The sequence below is a fragment of the Giraffa tippelskirchi genome, chromosome 1 (genome assembly GCF_054371585.1).
Source record: "Giraffa tippelskirchi isolate mGirTip1 chromosome 1, T2T-mGirTip1v1.2.pri, whole genome shotgun sequence".
NCBI classification, from domain to species: domain Eukaryota; kingdom Metazoa; phylum Chordata; class Mammalia; order Artiodactyla; family Giraffidae; genus Giraffa; species Giraffa tippelskirchi.
This window is the reverse complement of record NC_137275.1, coordinates 216,712,395-216,734,743: the sequence shown is the minus strand read 5'-3', so window position 1 is coordinate 216,734,743 and position 22,349 is coordinate 216,712,395. Positions and strand designations below refer to the sequence as shown.

At 44.7% G+C, this 22,349-nt stretch overlaps 1 protein-coding gene across 12 annotated transcripts in view; it reads left to right on the top strand.

Annotated features, from left to right (window-relative positions):
- Positions 1–20,600, top strand: part of FKBP15 (FKBP prolyl isomerase family member 15) — a 54,508-nt gene extending 33,908 nt beyond the window's left edge. For 4 of the 12 annotated variants that reach the window (XM_081527378.1, XM_081527341.1, XM_081527425.1 and 1 more), the window contains 13 exons: positions 414–523; positions 1,155–1,262; positions 1,698–1,792; positions 2,632–2,734; positions 8,567–8,738; positions 10,698–10,834; positions 12,445–12,600; positions 13,269–13,421; positions 14,376–14,498; positions 15,248–15,355; positions 15,650–16,308; positions 17,362–17,458; positions 19,963–20,600. In XM_081527378.1, coding sequence (XP_081383504.1) covers positions 414–523; positions 1,155–1,262; positions 1,698–1,792; positions 2,632–2,734; positions 8,567–8,738; positions 10,698–10,834; positions 12,445–12,600; positions 13,269–13,421; positions 14,376–14,498; positions 15,248–15,355; positions 15,650–16,308; positions 17,362–17,458; positions 19,963–20,040 — 2,099 coding nt within the window. In that variant the 3' untranslated portion in view covers positions 20,041–20,600. Of the gene's footprint in view, positions 1–413; positions 524–1,154; positions 1,263–1,697; positions 1,793–2,631; positions 2,735–8,566; positions 8,739–10,697; positions 10,835–12,444; positions 12,601–13,268; positions 13,422–14,375; positions 14,499–15,247; positions 15,356–15,649; positions 16,309–17,361; positions 17,459–18,897; positions 19,723–19,962 lie in introns of those variants that run through there. The other 8 variants (XM_081527389.1, XM_081527360.1, XM_081527435.1 and 5 more) reach the window with 4 other exon arrangements.
- Positions 20,601–22,349: the final 1,749 nt, after the last annotated feature.

Here is a 22,349-nt window from a genome sequence, read left to right as displayed (position 1 = left end):
AACACTGTGTTATAGTGATCTGTTTACATGTGAGTCACCTCACCAGACTGAGCTTATCAAGGGCAGGAACGGTGTTTCATTCATTGCTGTATCCCTGGTACCTGGTCCAGTGCCTATGCAGTTGGGTGAACAGAGAAGTAATCTGAGCTGCTAATGCCCCCATGTGTGCCCTGGAACCAGACTGTACCGCTGGTTGCATGCCACAGGAGCACATCGTGGTTATTGTTAGCTTTGGAGCCCTTTGACCTTTACCGCTGCTCCATCTTCTGACAGTGTGACTCACCGCCAGCCTTTCCTAGTATTTGGAAATGTTCATTTCTTTCTTTCCTCTGATGATAGATCTGTTGGCTTTTCCTCATTCAGTACTCTCTGTTACAGTTTCATAAGTTTCTTCTTGGCTTTCATCTATTTAGGATCAGGTGACATGGCTTCATTTCTCATGACTGAAGCACGGCAACATAACACTGAAATTCGGATGGCAGTCAGCAAAGTGGCCGATAAAATGGATCATCTAATGACTAAGGTAACGGAGTCATCTCATTTTGAAAGTAGGGGTATAAAGTGAATTCCCTGGTGGTCCAGCGGTTAGGAATCATTACTTTCACTGATTCAGTCCCTTGTTGGGGAACTAAGATCTGGAAAGCCGTGCATGGTGCATCCAGAAAAAATAAAGTGGGGGTATAAAAAGGGAGTACAAAAAGGGAGCAACCAGTACTATAGGTAAACTCTTTCTCGTTTTCTGTATTCATAGTGCGTGCTCAGTCACTCACTTGTGTCCGACTCTTTGTGACCCTTTGAACTGTAACCTGCCAGGCTCTTCTGTCCTTGGGATTCTCCAGGCAAGAATACTGGAGTGGGTTGCCGTTCCCTTCTCCAAGGGATCTTCCCCACCCAGGGATTGAACCTGCTTCTTCCGTCCAGGCAAATTGTTTACCACTGAGCCACCTGTAAAGCCCTGTATTGATAGTGATTAGTAGTTATTTCCCAAAAGAGTTGTTTTATTTAGGGATGCAGTTAGCAGAAGAAAACTCCTGCTTACGTTAGAGATTGTCTCAGAAACTTATTAACCCCCTCAGTGGTCAGATCTTGGATACGTGGTATTTCTACTTGCAAAAATTTCATTAAAATAAGTCTTTCTGGCACTCATTTTGTAGGTTGAAGAGTTACAAAAGCATAATGCTGGCAATTCCCAGCTCATTCCCAGCATGTCAGTGACCATGGAAACAAGCATGATTATGAGCAACATACAACGAATTATTCAGGTGAGAGTGGTCTCAGCCTGGAGATCTTCCCGTGCTCTGTCCAGAGATGTACTACCCTTTAAAACCTCCGCTCCAGGAATAAGAACGTGTAATAAATGCTCACACTCCATGGAATTGGGAAATTCTGGAAAATCCACTGTGGCTTAATCTAGTCCAAGTGACTTATTACTCTGTAATCAGAAGGAAGCATTTCTTTTTTGACCATATCAAAAATTCACTTCACTTTATAGCCATTTATGTGTTTAGTCTGTTATATATAGTGATTTGTATCCATCAAGTAGAATTTGATATGTTGTTGTAAGTACTTATATTTATCTGGACAGAAGTTCTAGATTTTTTCAACAGTATCACCTGTCAGTTCAAGTTGATTCCCTTTTATCTGATGCTTTTCTCTTAAAAACTTCAGTTTTACACATCACATATTTTTGAACTCAGGAAAATGAAAGGTTGAAGCAAGAGATCCTTGAAAAGAGCAGTCGGATAGAAGAACAGAATGACAAGATTAGTGAACTAATTGAACGAAATCAGAGGTAAGGACAGGTATGGGGCACTGGCTAGGATGGACAGAAAAGGGTTAGCTTGTAAATGCCCAAGTTCAGTAAACATGTTTGTTCAGGGAGTTTATGTGTGTTTCTGCTCTGTTTCCTGCCTGTCCTGTGAATTACTTCTTGGTGACTGAGAGGGATTTCAGGAGATAGGGCTCAGGAGGCTTCGACAGAACACAGACCTGTGTTTGAGTCCTTGCTCTGCCCCTCATTTGTCCTGTGGCTTTGGGGATTTTATTTATTCCTTCTGGCTCTAGTTTCCTCATCTGTAGAAGTAGTGTTAATGCCTAGAAAACTCTGATGTCAGTTCTTCTGTCTTCTGTGTGGGCTGACTCTGTTTTATCAACCAGAACTTCACAGATTTCCACATAAACCCAAGCATTGTATAATTTTTCTAGATCCTTCTAAAAAAAATTTTTTGGAGAGTGGTCAGGGGAACGTGTCACAGCATATAGCATTTCATTTTAAAAATACCGTTTTCCATGTTTCTTTTCTCCAGTGTCTCTTATCTCCCACATGGAGGAGGGGAGAGAATTGGTTTTCTTCTTCCTTGCAGCCTTCATATTCCTATCTTTTCTTCTCTCATTTCCCCTCACGACACCTGTTCGAATTCCTCTCCTCGTTCTGCACATTCAAAGCCGTTCTCCCCTGGCCCAGGTTCCTGCCTCCAAACTTGATCACTGCAGATCTTAGGAAAAGAAAATGCTTTCCGATTGTTGCTGATGAAGGAATAGGGCAGTACTCCGACTGAAGGTCCATCGGGTTGTTCCTGCTATGCATGGAGTGCCTGATACGTGCTTTCTTTTTCCCTGTTTATTTCACAGGTACGTTGAGCAGAGTAACCTGATGATGGAGAAGAGGAACAGCTCACTTCAAACTGCCACAGAAAACACACAGGCAAGAGTGTTGCATGCCGAGCAAGAGAAGGTAAAGAAACTGGGGAGAGAAGAGCCCAGGTCAGGGTGTGCAGAGCCAAGGCGCGTGTCCTCTGTACGTACTTACCAGTCTGCTTTTGAGCTGAGTTTTTGCCATTGTCGGGAAGAGAACTAGAACTCTCCCAGCAGATTTTTAATATATCCACCATCCAGATTTCTGTTTTTTTAAAGTCATTACAAGTAGTTGACTCAGAAGCAATCACTGATCTTAGTAGTTTGGTTAAGGTGAGGATTAACACAGTTTATTAGAAAGTAATCCTATTCTGCTGAAGAAATCAGCAACAGTTTCTGTTACACCACGTAACACGTATTTATTGTGAAGTTTGAGATTGTTTAAGTAAACAATCCTTCATCTGTGTCTGCCAGAGCATTTTAAAGTCCTGCTGTTTGACTTCAGTCAGCTCAGAATTATGTATTTTGACCTGTTTCTGAAGTAGCTGTAAGGAAGACTGGTTTGGAAGCCCCATTCCTCCTGTCTTTGCTGCAGTGACACTGTTTATCTGTAATGAGTTCTGTTTGGCCTCAGAGTTCCTGTTTGGCCTCTCCCTCATCAGCTGGGAGATCACAACCCTTCATCTGCTGTTTTCTCAGAGGTTTAAGAAGTAGTTTATATTCTGTATTTGAATATTTTTGAAAACACAAAAAGTTAAGTAGGATGCACTTTATAACTTACACACTTTTTCACCTTCCGGTAATGACAAGGATTCCTTTCTTGGGTCTCATGGCTATTATTCTTTGTGTTCTCTTAGCTAGTATCCAGTCAAGTAATAATAATAATAATTTAAAAGTGGACACCTTACCCTCTGATGAGCAGTGTTTTGCCCGGCCCAGTCTTGACCCCGAATCTTCCCCATCGCTACTTGACACCGCCCTTTGTTTGTCGTGGCTGAGTCCCAAAGCCCGGATCCCCACTCCCCGTGAAGTCTACTTTTTTACTATTTCTCTTTCCTAACAAGGCACCCACATACCTTACTTGTTGTGGCTGTTAACTATTATTCAGGTCTACAATTGATTACATAACTTGTTCTAGATCAGTGGTTCCCAAATACTGGTTTGGCTGCCTCAGAATCACTTAGGGAGCTTGATCAAAAATACACACGTGTAAGCTTCACCTTGAGATTCTAATCCAGCATTTCTAGTTGAGGTCTGAATCTGAACTTTTAAAAAGCTCCCCTTGATTCTGAGACATAGCCAGGTAGGAAGCACTGCTCTTATCAGTGATTTCTCTTGTCACAGTCTGTGGAGGTGGCAGCTGCCACACCTTTGTTTTTAGCAAGCTCACTATGTGACTCCATGCTGAGTATCAGTGGTGTGTATGCGTGTGTGTGTGTATTCCAGTCAAACTTTATTCACAAACATAGATAGCAAGCCAGTTTGACCTGCAGGTGATAACTTGCCAATCATCTGAATTAGCTAACTAATCCACCCAAGTATTTATTGATAAACTCCAAAAGTGTCTGGTACGATACACGAACCTGGTCAGTGCTCTACTTACAATAGCCAAAACGGTAGTGATAATAACAAAAACAGTACTACCGGCCTTGTGGTGTTGTTTGGTCACTAAGTCATGTCTGTCTCTTTGTGACCCCGTGGACTGGAATACCAGGCTTCCCTGTCCTTTTCTATCTCCCGGAATTTGCTAAAAGTCATGCCCATTGAGTCAGTGATGCTATCTAACCATCTTACCCTCTGCCGCCCTCTTCACCTGTCAAACACCTCCCCGCTCCTAGGCACCATGCTTTATGCAGATGTGTCTGAGGACATCTCCTGGGCTGAGTGTCACCGTTCTTGATGAGTCAGGTACCGTTTACAGGTTTCACTTGCTCTCCTTTATTCCAGTGAAACTTCTCAGGCCTTGACTCTCCCATTTTTCTTTTGATCCACTTCTTACTTAAGAGTCTTCCCTGTGGTATCGCTCCTCTTAAATGGAAATCATCAAGGTCCTTTCATGCCTGGAGGTACTTCTGTGCCTGCAAGCACAGTTCAGAAACCTATGGTTATATGCTCAATGAATGTTTGGTAAAAGAAATTATTTTTCTCTATGGCAGTATTAATATTTCCACATAAAACCGTGGAATAATGGTTAAAACTGGGGAGAAGTTACAGTTCATCTAGTTTAATATTCTTTTCCAGAAGAGTAAGCTGAGGCCCAGGTAGAGTAAAAGACTTGCCTGGGGTCTCCTCAGCTGCAGCCAGCTGTGTCCTTTTTCCTTTGCCAGATGGCCATCTTTCTTTGGTACCATGTTCCTCCTCCTATCCCAAATGCTTTTTCCCTTGTTTTTCTGAATTCTTGGTTCTTTCCCGTCTCTCTTGTCACGGCTTTCTTTTCCCAGCTCTCCATGTCAGCGGTGGAGTTTGATCCCAGGTGTGAACCAGGGAGCTGTCCTCTCCACTGTGTAGGTTTTTGATATTTTCCTCTCTCACTTGATATTGCAAACCCTTACTTAAAACAATCATAATTAAATACACACCCACACACATGTGCACACAGATGCACATACATGTACATATTTATATATATTCACACATTTTTTTCTGATTACAAACATTGCCTCTGTTTCTTTCAGGAAATACAGATAAGCAAGCATAAAATATAACTCACAAATAGTCCTTCCACTCAAAGATGCCCTTGTGCTCAGACTCTTCGCAACCCCATGGACTGTAGCCTGCCAGGCTCCGCAGTCCATGGGATTTTCCAGGCAAGAAGACCAGAATGGGTTGCCGTTTCCTAGTCCCGAGGGATCTTCCTGACCCAGGGGTCAAACCCACGTCTCCTGCATCTCCTACGTCGGCAGGTGGACTCTTTACCACTGAGCTACTTGGGAAGCCCCACACTCAAGATAATTTTTATGCATATCATTCATCCCTTCACGGTTTTCGCTAGGTGTGTGTTTGGGAGAGAGTATTACTTTTCTTGCTTGTAATAGGCCTTTCTCTATTAGGACCTGAGTCAGGAGCTTTTGAGTGGTCTTCCACTCTGCTTGTTCTTGGTGAGAGTGAGCACTGCCTCCCTTCTGGAATTTGTCCCCTCCTGTGGTCTTAGCTGCTCCGAGGTGCTATGTGAACGGTCTTCACTCTGATACTAGTGAGCTCTGGAGCTATGATGGATACGGAGCTCTCTGAGCATTGTGTTAGTTCAGTTTCTGTCAGGCCACTTGGGACAGGACAGTGAGTAAAACTTTTATTCTACTTGTGCAGGTGAAAACCCTCTTCTGTCTGGAAATTCAAGCTGCCATTGTCCTCTGTGTTTAACAGATGAAAACGTAAGGCTGCTGAACAGTAAAAATAAGTATCTTAGAGCTCACTCTGAAGGATGTTGTTAAAAAATTTATTCTGACACTTACTAAAACCGTAAGGGAGACTTTTGTTCAAGACTGTTGCTAAAGTTGAGAGTTCTGTGGTAGCCTCGGGGTTAGGATTCTGGGCTTTTACTGCTGTAGCCTGGGTTCAATCTCTGGTCGGGGAACTGAGATCCCGCAAGTCACAAGGCACAGCCAAAAATCAAAAGACTACTGCAGTAGGTAAGAAAGATTGAGCTCAACTCTAAACACAATAAGGGCAAGAGAGCAAGTAGGAAATTTGCAGCCAAGGAGCAGAGTGAGAGGGTCAGTGAGTGGAAAATTACTAAGAGGAGAATCATAGGAAGAGGGATTCTTGCTAACGACAGGCCAAGGACTTAGATGGCAAAGGTTGGGATGAAGAGCTGTGATCAGATATCAGGGGTAGAGATTCTCTCTAAACTGACATAGCAGGATTCTTGCTAAAACTGGGCTGGTCAGGCCAAAGACAGGGTGGGGAGACCAAGGCTGAGTGCTCTGAGGCCCTGACTTGAAGTTTGGCCAGAGAGAGAGCCTTTGCCTGTGGACACTCAGATGCTCATTCATAGCCTATTTCTTTTTACTTTGTGTACAATTTGTTTTATTTCCTCCACCTTTAAGAGAGCCAAAATATCAGATTTTAAATGTAAGCTAAAAAACAGATTAAGGCTTTGGAATAAAGTTTAAAACTGACATACAGATGGCTAACAAACACATGAAAAGATGCTCAACATCGCTCATTATTAGAGAAATGCAAATCAAAACCACAATGAGGTATCATTTCAAATCAATCAGAACGGCTGCTATCCAAAAGTCTACAAGCAATAAATGCTGGAGAGGGTGTGGAGAAAAGGGAACCCTCTTACACTGTTGGTGGGAATGCAAACTAGTACAGCCACTATGGAGAACAGTGTGGAGATTCCTTAAAAAACTGGGAATAGAACTGCCATATGATCCAGCAATCCCACTGCTGGGCATACACACCGAAGAAACCAGAATTGAAAGAGACGCGTGTACCCCAATGTTCATCGCAGCACTGTTTACAATAGCCAGGACATGGAAGCAACCTAGATGTCCATCAGCAGACGAATGGATAAGGAAGCTGTGGTACATATACACAATGGAATATTACTCAGCCATTAAAAAAAAAATACATTTGAATCGGTTCTACTGAGATGGATGAAACTGGAGCCCATTATACAGAGTGAAGTAAGCCAGAAAGAAAAACAACTACAGTATACTAATGCATATATATGGAATTTGAAAGATGGTAACGATAACCCTATATGCGAGACAGAATAAGAGACACAGATGCATAGAACAGTCTTATGGACTCTGAGGGAGAAGGTGAGGGTGGGACGTTCTGGGAGAATAGCATTGAAACATGTATATTATCATATGTGAAACAGAACACCATTCCATGTTCGATGCATGAGACAAAGGCTCAGGGCCGGGGCAATGGGATGACCCAGAGGGATGGGATGGGGAGGGAGGTGGGTGGGGGGTCCAGGAAGGGGAACACATGTAAACTCATGGCTGATTCATGTCAATGTATGGCAAAAACTATTACAATATTGTAAAGTAATTAGCCCCCAACTAAAATAAATAAATTTATTAAAGAAAAAAAACAAAACTGAGGTGGGCACAGTCACAAACCTAAGAAGGAACAAGTGGTACCAAGAAAGTAGACAGCAGTAGAAATGCATGTGAAGTACAGTGGTCTAGGGAGGAATAATGGTGGTAGCAATACAGTAGAATGGACAGATGGTCCAACCCCAGATACACCCTGCTGTCCAGAAGTCACGACCATCGGAGCCATCACGCGCTGCCTTTCCTGTCATCTGATTTCTCCTGTTTTTTACAATAGCTCATCAGTTCAGGTGAAATGAACGTGGCATTTGTCATTTGTTTACCATTCCTTTTCACTGACCATCCTTTCATTTCCATCATCACCCTGAATACACAAAACATAGTAGATGATTTTTCCAGGGTGTCATTTTGGTTTCATCGAATGTTACTTGAGAATATTTAGCTCCTGTTTGGCCAGTACGAGCACCATTTAAAATACATTGAGCAGTCAAAGAAGTTGGAATGTTCCTTTCTTTTATCACCACTGTTCTTCCATGAACCCCCAACACAGTTACTCTGATATGACTGATCTTTATAGTACCATTAGTACCATAGTGCTCAGGAGAAGTTATAGACTGAGAAGTGGATTGCCGTTGAAAGCATTCAATTTAAAATTTAAAATACTCTTTTCTTCTTCTTTTTCTTCTTCTTTTTTTTTTTAAATTGTTCTTTATAGGAAAACTAGAAAATGGCAGGAATACTATTTTTATAAGGTAATTCCCAGATCAGAGACCTTGCACATTTGAGGGCTTGATTTTGACTCAATGCAGGTTGAAGGTGGCCTTGGCTCTCTTCCCACCAGTTCAGCCAGCACAGAGTATGTGAGGTTGGGGCATCACCATGTTTAAAGTGATGTTGTACTTTTTGTCGCTTTTCAGGCCAAGGTGACAGAGGAGCTAGCTGCTGCCACTGCACAGGTCTCTCATCTGCACCTGAAAATGACGGCCCACCAAAAGAAAGAAACAGAGCTGCAGGTCCAGCTCACAGAGAGCATGAAGGAGACAGACCTCCTCAGGGGTCAGCTCGCCCAGCTGCGGGCAGAGCTCTCAGGTATGGCCTTGTGGAGGGGGCTGGGACTGTGATCAAGTAAACGTAAGGAATTACACTATTTCCTTCCTCTCGGTCCATTTGACAGAAGGCTCATGAAGGTTATGAAGGATGAAGCCAGAAATTAAGGTGAACCAGTATAAACCTACATGACTGTTTGACATAAATGACAAGAGAACTGACCATCCATTTAGTGGGCACTAAGTGGCCACAGTTCTGCTTTGTTTGGTCAGGTGTTCAGTATCTTTGGTACTTAGGATTGGCCTCATAGGCCTTGAAGAGATAATCTAACTTGTGACTAATCTAACTGAGGGGTTCCTCTAACTTGTGACTCAGTAGAGGCTTAAGAAGAAGGTGCTTCCTGCATTGGTTGCCTCTCTCCTAGAGGATGGATTGCAGTCTTTCAGCCTGGTGCTCAAGGCCCTTCCATCTTGGCTTATTTCCTGTTATGTTGCTTAATTCATTGTAGCTCTGGGCATACTAGCCAGCCTGCTGCTTCAGCACATCCTGTATTTCTTGTCTTGCTTTTTATCCATATTATTCTCCGGACTTGGTGTTCCCACCATCACCAAGATTTACCTCCAGTTCTCTCCAAAAACTGCCTCTTTCAGAAACTTCACCCTTTTTTTCCCCCTAGAATATTTGATCTCCTTTAAAATCTTGCATCTCTGAGTGCATTATTATGACTATTTTCAGAGTTAGCCTTTGATCAGCACTACTTGTATGTCTGTTTTCCCTTCTATAATGCAGGCTTCTGAAGGGCAAAAATGATGCCTTGCTCATCTTTGTAAAGTCCTTCCCTTAGTACTAGTTCAGTGCCTGGCACAAAGGTGCTGCTCGAGACATGGTGAAAAGCAGATTTGTGAAGACTGGCATGTTGATTCATCCACCACCTTGTGTAAAAATAAATGTAGAAGGCACAGACGGGACCAGTGGGTCAGGTGTGGCAAGAACAGCAGCAGTTTTAGGAAGAAGCAAAATTCACTTGCCCAGAAAGAAAGCTAAAAAACACTGATGTCAGTTGGTGAAGTGATAACCTTGAAGATAAATCCTTTCCTTTTTAGAGCATCACTTGAGCAAACTTGAGGGAAAATCTTAGATTCGAATGTCATACTGATATCTTCTTTCCTATTTACACGGTGCCCTGTGACAATTACCTTAAGGGTACCATAAAGGTCTCAAAAGTTTTCCAACAAAATTAATTTTGATGCATTACATTTTAAAAATTGTTACTATTTTCTTATTGAAGTATAGTTGATTTACAATGTTTTACAGTATTGTGTTAATTGCTACTTATACAGCAGAGTGATTCAGTTATATATATATGTATGTATATATATATATATATATACATTCTTTTTTAAAAATCCTTTCCATTATGGTTTATCATAGGGATATTGAGTATCCCTATGATACCCCTATGGCACAGATATCCCTCTGTCACACAGTAGGACCTTGTTGTTTGATACATTACATTTTAAAGAAATATTCCAAATAGCTTTATTTGAGAAGAAATGTTTAGAAAACAGACTATTGGTAGAATGTCCCAGCTACCAAGAAAGTTGAGAATATCTTACCAGGCATTGAGAAAGGGCCTGGACCACTACTAAACAAAGATCTGAATGTGTTGAGTCCAGTGTGTCGAGATGATGACTGACATGGAATGAAGGACTGATACATTTCTCTGACTGCTTGGTACACTTCTCTTCCATTTTGTATGTGTCGGAGGTGACCTGTAGGTACAGAGATAAATATGGATGGGTGTGAAAGTCAGTGAGTCAGTTTATGGCTTCATAAGCCTGTTGCTGGTCAATGAGGTGATGCTGGAAGAAGTGAGTGGAAGAGGCTCGTGTGGGAGGGTTGGAAGATGAAGGAACGCAGTTTTGAAGGAGCTGTCAGGATGCCGTACAGCCCATGGCAGCTCTGGTTCTACAGCCAGGTCTTTGTGCTGTCATATCTCAGAGCTCCAAGAAACCTCCCAGCAAGCACAGTCCAAATTCAAGAGTGAAAAGCAAAGCCGCAGACAGCTGGAACTCAGAGTGACCTCCCTGGAGGAGGAGCTGACTGACCTTCGCACTGAGAAGGAGTCTCTGGAAAAGGTAAGCTCTTCATCTGAAGTTTCTCTGTTGTACCCAGGTGGCCAGAGTGGGCTGTTTCATAAACGTTTTTATTTTCCTTTTAAAAAGTACTGTAGCGTGTGCTCACTGTAACATACAGATAATACAGAAAAATATAAAATTTATGTTTTCCTCTTCTCTACACTAGAGGCAAGAACTATAAAAAAAAGTATTATTATTCTTCCAGATTGTTTCCTTTGTGTATAATATATACATGCACATAGCACGCATTTGTGTATGTATAAAGTATATGTATATTTATACATATGTGTACACTGATAACATTTTTAATAATAATGTGATCATATTTAATACTTTAAAGATTGTATTGTGGCCATTATACTAAGAAGAATGAGAACTTTCTCATTCTTTGTAACTACTACATAGTAGTCTACTGCAAGGCTGTACCATAATTATATTTAACTATTCACCTGTTGATGGATATTTATGTTTCTAAGTTTTCACTGTTTCAAACATTGCTTTTGTGGATATCTTTGTACTATATAACTTTTTTTGCAAATTCATTTGAGCATTTCCATAAAATGGATTGCTTGAATTTGAATTGCTGCATCAGAGAAAATTCTCAACATTTAAATTTTTAAAACAGATATTGCCAGATTATCCTGGAGAGTATGTTAGCTTACATTTCTAGCGCTGTATAAGCAAGCCTATTTCTCCATTATTCTTCCAACTCTGCCTGTATAAATTTTTACAATCTTTCATGATAGGTGAAATATGCTTATCTTGTCTTTAGGTGTGTTTTTGTTAGTTGAAAAGCTTTCATATATTTAACACCTGTTTGTATTTCCTCTGTTATAAATACTATTAAAGTGCTAATCCTTTGTTAGTCATAGATGTTACGAATATTTTTCTAGTTTGATGGTTTTTAACCTTATTTAATGGTATCTTTTGTTATTTTATAAATTTAACCCTAGGATAATACTCGCCCCATTGAACAAATTGGGAACATTTCTGTCTTTCTGTATATTTTGGTACAGTTTAGATATGAAAAGAGCAGCCTGTTTCTGAGCTTTTAATAAAACTCTAGTAAAGCCCTTTTGGCCTAGTGCCCTTTTAGAGGATAAATCTTGGTCTGTACTTTGTTTCTTCCATAATTTTATCAGGTTTTTAAAAATAGCTCTCTCTGATTTTAAGTGCTGTTTCGGTTTTTCATGTTCTCGATGCTCCTGCAGTGACCGTCCTTGTAACACACGATCTTTATCATCTACTGCTTCCTTAAATTCTAATCTGTGTAATTTCTGGGTATGTGTATGTATTTTGTGACTTTCTTACCAGCATATTGTGAAAGTTTCTTATTTCCCTGTACACCTACCGCTGTTAAGATGTTCCTCATCTCTTAATACAGTGGTAGATAAAGCTCTTCTAGTTTACCATCTTCTTGTCGCAGTTGTTGTTTTTTTCCTGCCAGTAGTTGAGAATGTTAAATATATTGGGGAAGCTAAACTGAAAAAATGAATTGTTTCCATTAACGAAGTAAGGACCCAGTGATGTTACTAACTACCACCACCATCACCACCTCCATTTCTCTTCTCCAAACAACTGGAGCTGATGACGGTTCTCTTGTTCCTAAGAACCTCTCAGAAAGGAAAAAGAAGTCAGCTCAAGAGCGCTGCCAGGCTGAGGAGGAGATAGACGAAATTCGCAAATCACACCAGGAGGAACTGGACAAACTTCGACAGCTTTTGAAGAAGGCTCGGGTATCCACCGACCAAGCAGCTGCAGAGCAGGTAATGGGAAACTGAAGCACTTTGGAAATAAAAGGGAGGCACGAAGGACTCAGAAAAGCTTCTCGTTTCTTCTTGATCCTTTCAGATGACGTTTCTCATAGTTGATGCTCTAACTTGGGCAAAATCTTATTATAAGTAAAACGTGAAGGCAAAAAGTCTTCCAAACATGACAAGACCAAAGTCCTCACCCACCAGACACCATCCTTCGGGCATCGTCCTTGAAAAGAAGGGACTTATTTAGGTAATGAGGCAGGGAAATCAAGGGTAGTGGCAGGACACAGCTAATCTCTAGTCATTTGACAGCAGCCTTTCTTTTTGTAAGTTTCTGCATTTATGTTTATATGTTGTATGTTCTTTAATTAGAGTAAATTGGTGTCCTCCATTTGATCATCTGTGGAACTTTGGAGGGAAATAAGTTTCTTCTGTTTAAAAAGGTCTAAGGGTCCAGATCCTGGAAAATATGATCATATTATGGCCCTGGGGACCTGTCTATAGACAGTCACCCCTTTATCTGGCTGTAGTACCTTTTAGAGTCCTGACAACCAAGGTCTTCCAGATGATTGTTTCTCTGCTAAACCTGGGCTCTTAGCTTTTTGCCTTGTTAAAGATGGGGTTTCCCCAGATGCGATTAGACCCCCCAGGATACAGTGATTACTTTCTCTTGGCAGCTGTCTCTAGTACAGGCTGAGCTGCAGACCCAGTGGGAAGCCAAGTGTGAGCAGCTGTTGGCCTCTGCCAAGAATGAACACCTGCAGCGGTACCAGGAGGTGTGTACACAGAGAGATGCCAATCAGCAGCAGCTGTTCCAGCTTGAGGAGAAGGTGAGGGTGTTCCCTTGGACTTAGGCAGCCCAGGCAATTTAAGGCAAACAGGTTGTTCAAGTCTTGTAGGTCCTTTTATACCCGAAAGATGTTAATCACTTTTGAAAACAGAATCATACTTGTTCAGCTCTCCAGTTTATCGGTCATATTTCACGTACTCATTTGGGATGACAGGTCAGTGACCTAGAAAAAGAAAAAGCAGCATTCATGTTCTGGACTATGTTTTCCATTATAATTTGATCCTTCATTTATTAAGCAAATACTTATTGAGTGCCAGTTGTGTTTCAGGCACTGTGTTAGGGAAAAGGCTTACAAAGAACACTCCTCAGGAGTCTCACAATCAAGAAAGGGAGACCGAGAAACAAAGATAAGCATTAAATGCTGTGAGGCCCAGAAGAGGAAGTGCCCAGGGGAGCAGAGCCAAGGGGGACAAGGAGCTTTGATGAGGTGGGGAAGGCCGCAGGTGTTCTGGGCAAAGGCCCTGAGATGGGCTGGAGCACGGGTGTGCTGGGATCATCTGGCATAAAACGAGAAAGAGAAGCAGGGATGGCTTAGCACCATGTATGGAAGTCCTCATATCTGGAGGTCGGTTAAAGTATCCAGTTGAAAATCTTCCACTCAGAGATGAGGAAGGCAGTCTTGGTGGTGACCATCCATTTGTCTGTGTGACTAGGGTTATCAGACCCTTCATCCCACTCTTCATTATATTCTTGACCTAATTAGGAACAAGGCAAGTGACCTTGTTGGGAAAGAGGAGATGAAGTGGTGAGTTGGGACTGAGTGATGAGGAAATGGAGTGCTCTGGGTCAGCAGGCCTGGGGTGGGGGTGGAGGGTGTGGGTGTCAGCAGGCCGACGTGAGGTTGACACTTAAAGCTTAGGGTGGTTCTCCTCCTCCTGGGCTTCCTGGAAGTCCAGGTTCCCAGGCCACAGCCACAGCCTGTTCGTTTTTGCAGTGTTCGGCCCTCCAGGCCCAAGTCACATCCCTGAGAGAGCAAAATGCACAGCACATCAAGGACCTAGAGAGCAAGGCCCAGATGTCTGGGGTCGAAGCCACTGCTGCTGACCCCTCAGAAAAGGTGAGCTTGCGTTTCAAAGACATGAACTGTGTCTTATAGGGGAATCGCATGTACATAGCAGGCCTTCAGAAAGAATTTTTGTCTGTCAGTTTGTTGTGTCGTTAGCATGTTTTCCGATCCACCACCATCTGACTTAAATCAGAGTTAACCCATCGGAACCTGTCTCTTTGGTGGCAAACCCCAGAGAGCCCCATGCCGAGGTCTTGACGATGAGGGAAATGTTTCTAAATGACAGGAGAGGAGTGGGAAGCATGCCAGCTTCTAGCCACTAATCCTCGTAGCCTGTGGCAGCTCCAGTGGTGGCCTCAGTGGGAGGGTGGCATCAGTCTTTGAGAGTCTTAAGCACACAAGCCACAGCTTACCCGTCCTTCCTAGCCCTTCTGTCAAGTGCTGCTCATTATTCAACATTGTCGTCTCCACAGTGACAGCCTTTGGTGTCTCAGTTCCTGACCAACCGTGTCCCACTGTGGAGTTCTAAGAGGGCTTCATTTAAGCCTTCCAGACCTCTCTCTGGAATTTATTTATTTAACATCTAATTTATTTGGCCGTGCTGAGTCTTTATTGTGGCTTGTGGTATCTCGTTCCCTGAACAGGAATGGAACCCGAGCCCCGTGTGTTGGGAGCCCAGTCTTAGCTACTGAACCACCAGACAGAAGCCCCTCTCTGTAGATTTACATGCATCCCTTAGTCACTTGACTTCGGCAGCATACATTTTGGTATTGTTTCTCTCTCCTCACATGGTCATGCAGGTCAAGAAGATTATGAACCAGGTGTTTCACTCCTTGCGGGGAGAGTTTGAGCTGGAGGAGTCTTACAATGGCAGGACCATTCTGGGGACCATCATGAACACCATCAAGGTACAGCCAGCTGTCATTTGTTTCATTGAGATGGGTATCTCATTGCTTAAGTGCTGTCCAAAGGATCCTGAGTGAAAAATTATTCAAGTTTGTTGATCAGTAACTAGGATGTCTGGACAGATATGGGCAGCTTCTTTTGAGAGGAAGAAACAAAGGCATTTGTACTGAAAAATAACAAACAGAAAAACAGAGTTACTTGAACTCAACGACCAGTTGTGTTAATAGGGACTGAAGAACTAGGAGGGCCTCCGTTTCCGGTCAGTGATCCTCTCCTCCTCCTTGGCTTTTGAACAGATGGTGACCCTTCAGCTGTTAAACCAACACGAGCAAGAGAAAGGAGAGAGCAGCAATGAAGAGGAAGAGGAAGAAGACGAGGCACAACCTCGGAGCCCTTTGGGACAGTCTCAGGCACCCCTGGACGGGGAGAGGCGGGAGCCCCCCGCAGCGCGGTCGGAGCGGGTGGTCCAGGAAGATGCCTCACGGTCTCCTCAGGGCTGTCCCTCTCCCCAGGATGACGCACGGAGAAGGGAAGGGGAGCCCTCAGAAACAGAGGCGAGCTCAGAGATACAAGAACATCCGGTCCCTCCCGAACTGACTTGCCTCCCCTCCCGAAGAGCTCTGGGGCCCCCAGCTTCAATTCCCCCCAGGCCTCCAGGCCCCGTGGCTGTGGACTCCGAGGGCGAGGAAGCACCAGCAACCAGCCCACCAGGAGACGCCCAGGTCAGGGAGCAGGAAAGCTCCACGAGACTGTCCCCGACCTCAGACCCCAAGAAAGCGGACCTACTGGTCGTGGGGCCTGAAAGTCCAGGAGGAGAGCCTCAGCCTCCAGAGCTCCAGGAAGACAGGGATGTCACAAGCTTGGCTGCTCCCTCCCGGGAACCGTGTAGCACAGAGGCAGCCTCGGCAGCCGTAGGAGCAGCACCTGGATCTGAACACTGTTCTCAGCGTCCCAGGTGTGTCCCCTGAGCAGTTTCAGGAGCAGGGCGGCTGCCTGTGGAGGTTGTCTCTAATTTTTCCAGGGCAGGTGATTCATCCGCAGAGACTGACTGGCTGGCTGGTTCACTCATTCATTCATGTATTTATTCGGTACCTACCATGTAATAGGCTCTGTGGGAGTGTGGGAGGCAAGGCAGAGTTGGTTTTTGACTTGAAGAGCTTACAGTCTATTGGGGAAGACAAACAAATGCTTATACAGTTGACCTTGAACAACACAGGAGTTAAGGGTGCTGACCCTGTGTGTGTAACTTTACAGGTGGCTCATCTCCAGGTTCAAATGGGATCGCAAAAAGTCAGACACGACTTAGCGACTGAACATCCCCATACTCACCCAACTGCAAATCATGTTTGTTGAAAAAAGTCTACATATCAGTGGGCCTGCATGGTTCAGACATGTATTCTTCAGGAGTCAACTGTATGTTATAAATGCATGATAAATGCTTTCTAAAAAAAGAAAGAAACAGGGTTATAATAGAGAATGAAGGGGGACTTATTCTACTTCAGGTAGGGTGACTAGGGAAGGATTCCGAGAAGGTGACATTTAAACTGAGACCTGAAGGATGGATAGGAGCCTTCTCTGCCAAGAGTGGGCAGGAGCATTTGCAGAAAGCAAGAACAGCACATGGAAGGCCCTGCGGTAGGAGGGACGTGACACAGTCAAGGAAGAAGGCACAGCGGGTGGGAGAAGGGTGGTGTTATGCCAAGGTTAAACTCAGTAGGAGCCAAGTCATGTGAGATTTTATTGTCAATGTTAGAAGTTTGGACTTTAAGTGCAGTGAGCTGTTAAGGGGATTTAAGCACCGGAGTGACGTGGCTGGTTTATTGGCTTTAAAAGATTGCTCTGGCTGTAGGTTATGGAGGGAGTCAAGAGTGCTGGGGTAAGTGTGGAGAAGTGGGGGATTCGTGGGCAGTCACCGCAGCTGTTGGATATTTAGCCCAGAGCCTGTGGGCATTGTGGCCTGGGGCAGAAACATTTTCCTATGACTTGATTTTCTTGATTTTTCTTTCAGCCTCTCTGAGGATGAAGAGGATGAACTGTTTAAAGGGGCAGCTCTGAAAGTTCCGAAGCCCAAAGCACAGGCTGAGGAGGAGGATGAAGACGAAGTGGTAAGGAACTCCCAGGCCCTGCCAAGTCCTCACGCCGCCCCCTGGGGGCCCCTCCCCGCTGGCTGTGAGAAGAGGAAGGGGGTCTGCTGGTGGCCCACCCCCTGGGCTCTGTGTTCAGGGCCCTGTGCGAGCAGGCTTGGGGCTGGGACGGGGCAGCTCTGTAAGCCTGGTGGGGATGGGCAGATACCACTTTGTTCTTGAAAAGGGATCACGGTCTCCACTCATGCAGCAGTAACTTCTACTTCAAGAAAGTTGGGCTGCTTAGTCCCATATTAGAATGCCGAAGCCTCAGGTTTCCGGACCTCAGCTCGGCTAAGGTGTTTTATTTTAGAATTGGAAAGGACTTTGAAGATCTTCTTGTCTGGCATGTATATTCATAGACAGACTGAGGTTCAGAAGGATGATTTACCTAAAGCCACAGAGTGAGTTAATTGTACAGCTGGGACTCAAACCCCAGGCTCCTCCTACTCAGACCACCTGTTTCTAAGCATTTTCTGCTTCATCAGCCTGCTTTCCAGCCTGCTGCCTTGTTTTGTTATCACACTGTCCCTGGGCAGATAATGGGTTAGGGACTGATAGTGTAGGGCTTCCCTGGTGGCTCAGTGACAAAGAATCTGCCTGGCAATGCAGGAGACACAGGGGACACGGGTTTGATCCCTGGGTTGGGAAGATCACCTGGAGTAGGAAATGGCAACCCACTCCAGTATTCTTGCCTGGGAAATCCCTGGCAGACCACAGTCAATGGGGTCACAAAGAGTCAGACACAACTTAGCAACTAAAACAACAGCAACAACTGATAGGGTAGCCTCACTTTACAGAACTCCAAAGTGAAGGCTGGGAAGGTGAGCTGCTGATTAAGCTTGTATCAGAACCCCGTTTCTTGCATTCGTGGTCCCCATTGTGCTAAGTTACAAGTGTTCTTGGCTCTCCCTAGGACGTTTGACTATTGTGATAATTCCACTAGGGTAAAATGTGGGTGGAGAACACAGATCAGAGTCAGGCTCAGTCCATCCTAGGAACAGAAATATGAGGTGAATGGGGGCAGATTTTCTCCCCTTTTGTATCAACCAAAATGGATTTTGCCTTTTGCCGAGACCTTGGGAAAATGGCTGTGACAGAGCTGGGATCCGTCTCCTTTGTACCAGAACCCTTCTCTCTTGCCTATGTTCCCCAGGAAAGCACACCGGTTCTTCCATTGTTCTTTCTTCCCAAGAATTACATTCTCATTTGAGAGTTCTGAATATGAACAAAAAGTCAATTGAGTATCTCAAGTGACTGCCCTATATATAGATGGAGTTTTCTGACTTTAGCAGAATATTATTGGTGTTAATACTAATATCATCAAAGTTAATGTCTGTTTTTTGGGTACTCTGAAAACTATAGACATTTAATCTTCTGCCAGTGCAGTGAAGTGTAGGCACTTTTATTCCATTTTGTAGAAAGAAGCTCTGGAAGAGTAAATAGCTGATCCAAGGTTACATAGCTGGTAGATGCACACGAGAACTTCAGCTGGAACCAAACAGAAGCAGTGAGCCACATTTTAAGATCCCGTACCATCAGAATTTAGAGATCACTTCATTGATGCCCAGGGAGAGGTATGAGGTCTGTTAGTCGGTGGTGGAGATGGAATTAGCCCAGGGACCTCTGAGCACGTCACACTGCCTGCCTTTGGCTGGCGCTGGGGAGTCCAGTCCCGCGCCAGAGTGGTTCCCCAGGGCAGAAGGTGCCTTACCTAGTAGAGAACACCAGGGGGCGCCTGTCTCCAGCATCAGTCCCAGCAACCTGTGGGATTCTCCCCGCCAGTCTAGAGGGAAAAGGCCAGAGGCTCAAGTCACCCTGAAAAGGGGGCAGAATTTCCTCTGGGGCGTTAATCTCCCTTATCCTCCTGCCTGATAGGAGGGAGGGAGGGAGGGCCAATGAGACCAGGGATATGAGCCTGCGTTCCTGGGTTTCCTTCATCTTGGGATTTGCCACTTGGTAGGGTGGCCAAGACTTTAAATTCGACTCTCTCCCAAATGGTGGGGCCACGTCCAGAGCCAGACAGGCTACCTCGGGCCACAACAACGTTTTTTCAGACGTGATTGTATTCTTCCCAGCTTCCTTCTTCCTGTGTTCTCTGCCCTGAGGGCTGCTCTGCTTCTCTGGTTCCTTATCCTGCTCCCCCTTGCTTTTCCCGCACGAAATGTACAAGTCACCACGTTGGAGAAAACCTGTCCAGTCAATACATGTGTTTCTCAAATAAATGACGAAACGAGCCGAACAAAGTCGGTCTTCTTGTCTCCGTGTTGAAAGATTGCCTCTCTTCTCTGACTGCTTGTCTCAGCTTTTCTGGAAGCCTGGGGTTTGCTGGCCTCAGGGTTAGTCCCTTCAGTTAAACCCTAACCAGCAGTCTCCTTTTCAACCTGGAGCCAGGAACCGATGCTGATCACTTCATCTTGCCCAGGCAAGAAGTCCATCTGGTGCAGGGACAAGTGAGGACTGACTACTCTTTCCTGTCTTGTCAGAGCATGAAGGGACGCCCGCCCCCAACACCCCTTTTTGGAGATGATGACGATGATGATGACATTGACTGGCTGGGATGAAGACCCAGGAAACCGGTGCAAAGGTTTCTCTACCAATCCTTCCCTAGGCATGATTTTGCACAGCCAGCGCTGGCTTTAGACGAGCCGCGGGGTGAGGTGAAGGTGAGCATGCTGAGGACAGTAGTTCAGATACCTGAGCTAGCCAGCCTCCGAGCCCCAGCCTGACCAGGTGAAGCAGTGTGAACCTGTCTTCAGAACACTGGGGTTGGCAGCAGCCCACCCTGGTCCTGCCTTAGAGTCCCCCGTGGAGAAAGGGCAGGGGGGCTCCCCTCCAGCGAGTCCCTATGAGAGTCCTGCCCTCTCCCAAGCTTTTTATTCTCTGAACTCCCAGACTGACCTGCCTCTCAGTGCTCAACTGTGTCCCAGCACCAGTACTGTCACCTGCGGTGAGGTCTCCCTGGTAGAACTGGTAGAGGGTAAAGTACCCCATCTAAACCCAGTTAACGGCCTTGCCTGCAGTAGTGGGACGTATATCTTTTCTCTGCCTTAAATCTGATATAAGAGGTCAATGAATATTTGAAATTAACAAAACTAAAATAAATGTCTGCGATGAAACCTGACTCAAGCTTTTGGGGTGAAATCAAATTTGGTTCTAAGAGTAGTCTGTGCTCTCTGGGAATGTGAGGGTAGGGGTTGTAACAGATCTGGGTTGGTTAACTAATGCATGAAAGCACTGTGACATGTTTCCTTTGGTACTTAACCCTGGAACTGTTAGGCTTTCCCAGAAAGTCACCACTCTGCTATCCCAGCATCCCAGCTGCTTTCGGGCTCAGGGCAGCAGGGTTAGGACCAGTCCTGTCGTCCACTGACTCCTGCAGGTCCTACACCCTAGGAAGGCAGGCAGAGAAGATGGGGAGGGTCCCTGTGTCCTCTTGTCATCCATCATGGATGGCACCTGAGAGACTGAGCCTTCACTTGAAGAGCAGCTTCCATTCCGACTTCAGCCCCAGGACTAATGCAGGGAATAGTAGTGAGAAAATACTCATTGTCATTTTACTTATTCCAGCATTTTCCAAAGACCATGTAAGCAGTCTTTAAAAAGTAGAATAACTTTAATAAAAATGTTCCCTGACTTAAAATGTTTATAAGATAGGAACCCAAATTCCACTCCCTCTCACCTGACAATCAGACATATCCTTTTTGATGATTGCTTTGAGCCTGTCTTCATTTGGGGGCCTGGGAGGCAGTAAGAACTACCATTTACTAAATTCTGTTGTTTAACAAATAGGCGCTCTTGTGGGGGACTTTACCCAGACTGTCTCATCTCCAGCGGCCCTCACAGAAGATATTTATCCTCCTTTCATAGAAGAGATTGAGGCTTAGAGAGGTAAAGTCACCCATCCAACGTTACATAGCTAGTAAGCAACAGAACAGGGATGCAAATCCTGGCCATGGGATTCTGGAGCCAGGGCTCTCGGCGAGCCCAGCAGCATTTGTCTTGAGTTGAGGAAGGAGGGCAGTGTTGTATGTCAAAAATACAGGCTCCTGAGCCCCGCCCCAGATCCCTTGAAACAGAATTTCTGCCCTGTTAGGGTGAAATACACACAGCGTAGACTTTTCAGTCTCCACTGTCTGCATTCACACCCTTGTTCCACTGGATGCCGTGTGGCCAAAGCCAGTTACTCTCTCAGCCACAACCCTCATCTGAGTTATGAGCAGACTCCAGGCCAGGGAGCCTAACCACTTATTAGCTGGGTGACTGTATTTAACTGCCTTAGCTTCCTCATCGGAGAAGGCAATGGCAACCCACTCCAGTACTCTTGCCTGGAAAATCCCATGGACGGAGGAGCCTGGTAGGCTGCAGTCCATGGGGTCGTGAAGAGTTGGACACGACTGAGCGACTTCACTTTCACTTTCATGCATTGGAAAAGGAAATGGCAACCCACTCCAGTGTTCTTGCCTGGAGAATCCCAGGGACAGCGGACCCTGGTGGGCTGCCCTCTGTGGGATTGCACAGTCGGACACGATTGAAGCGACTTAGCAGCAGCAGCAGCAGCAGCTTCCTCATCTCTAAGACCAGGGCAGAAATACTTTCTACTTTATTGTGGGAATTAAATGAGTTAATACGGTAAAGTGCTTAGAACACGGCCTGTCTGGCACATAAGTATTATATAGGTGTTTATTAAAAACAAAAATTCAAGTAGAGAAAATACCACCTTTTGTGACTTGGTTCTGAAGACTGTTGAAATGCCTACTTAACCTGGCCATATAATCCATTTCTCTAGACAGCAGATTTTTTTAAAAAGCCCTCCATGCTATGAAAGCTATTTAAGGAGACCATCAAACTAAAGAGGCTGCTGATCACCTAC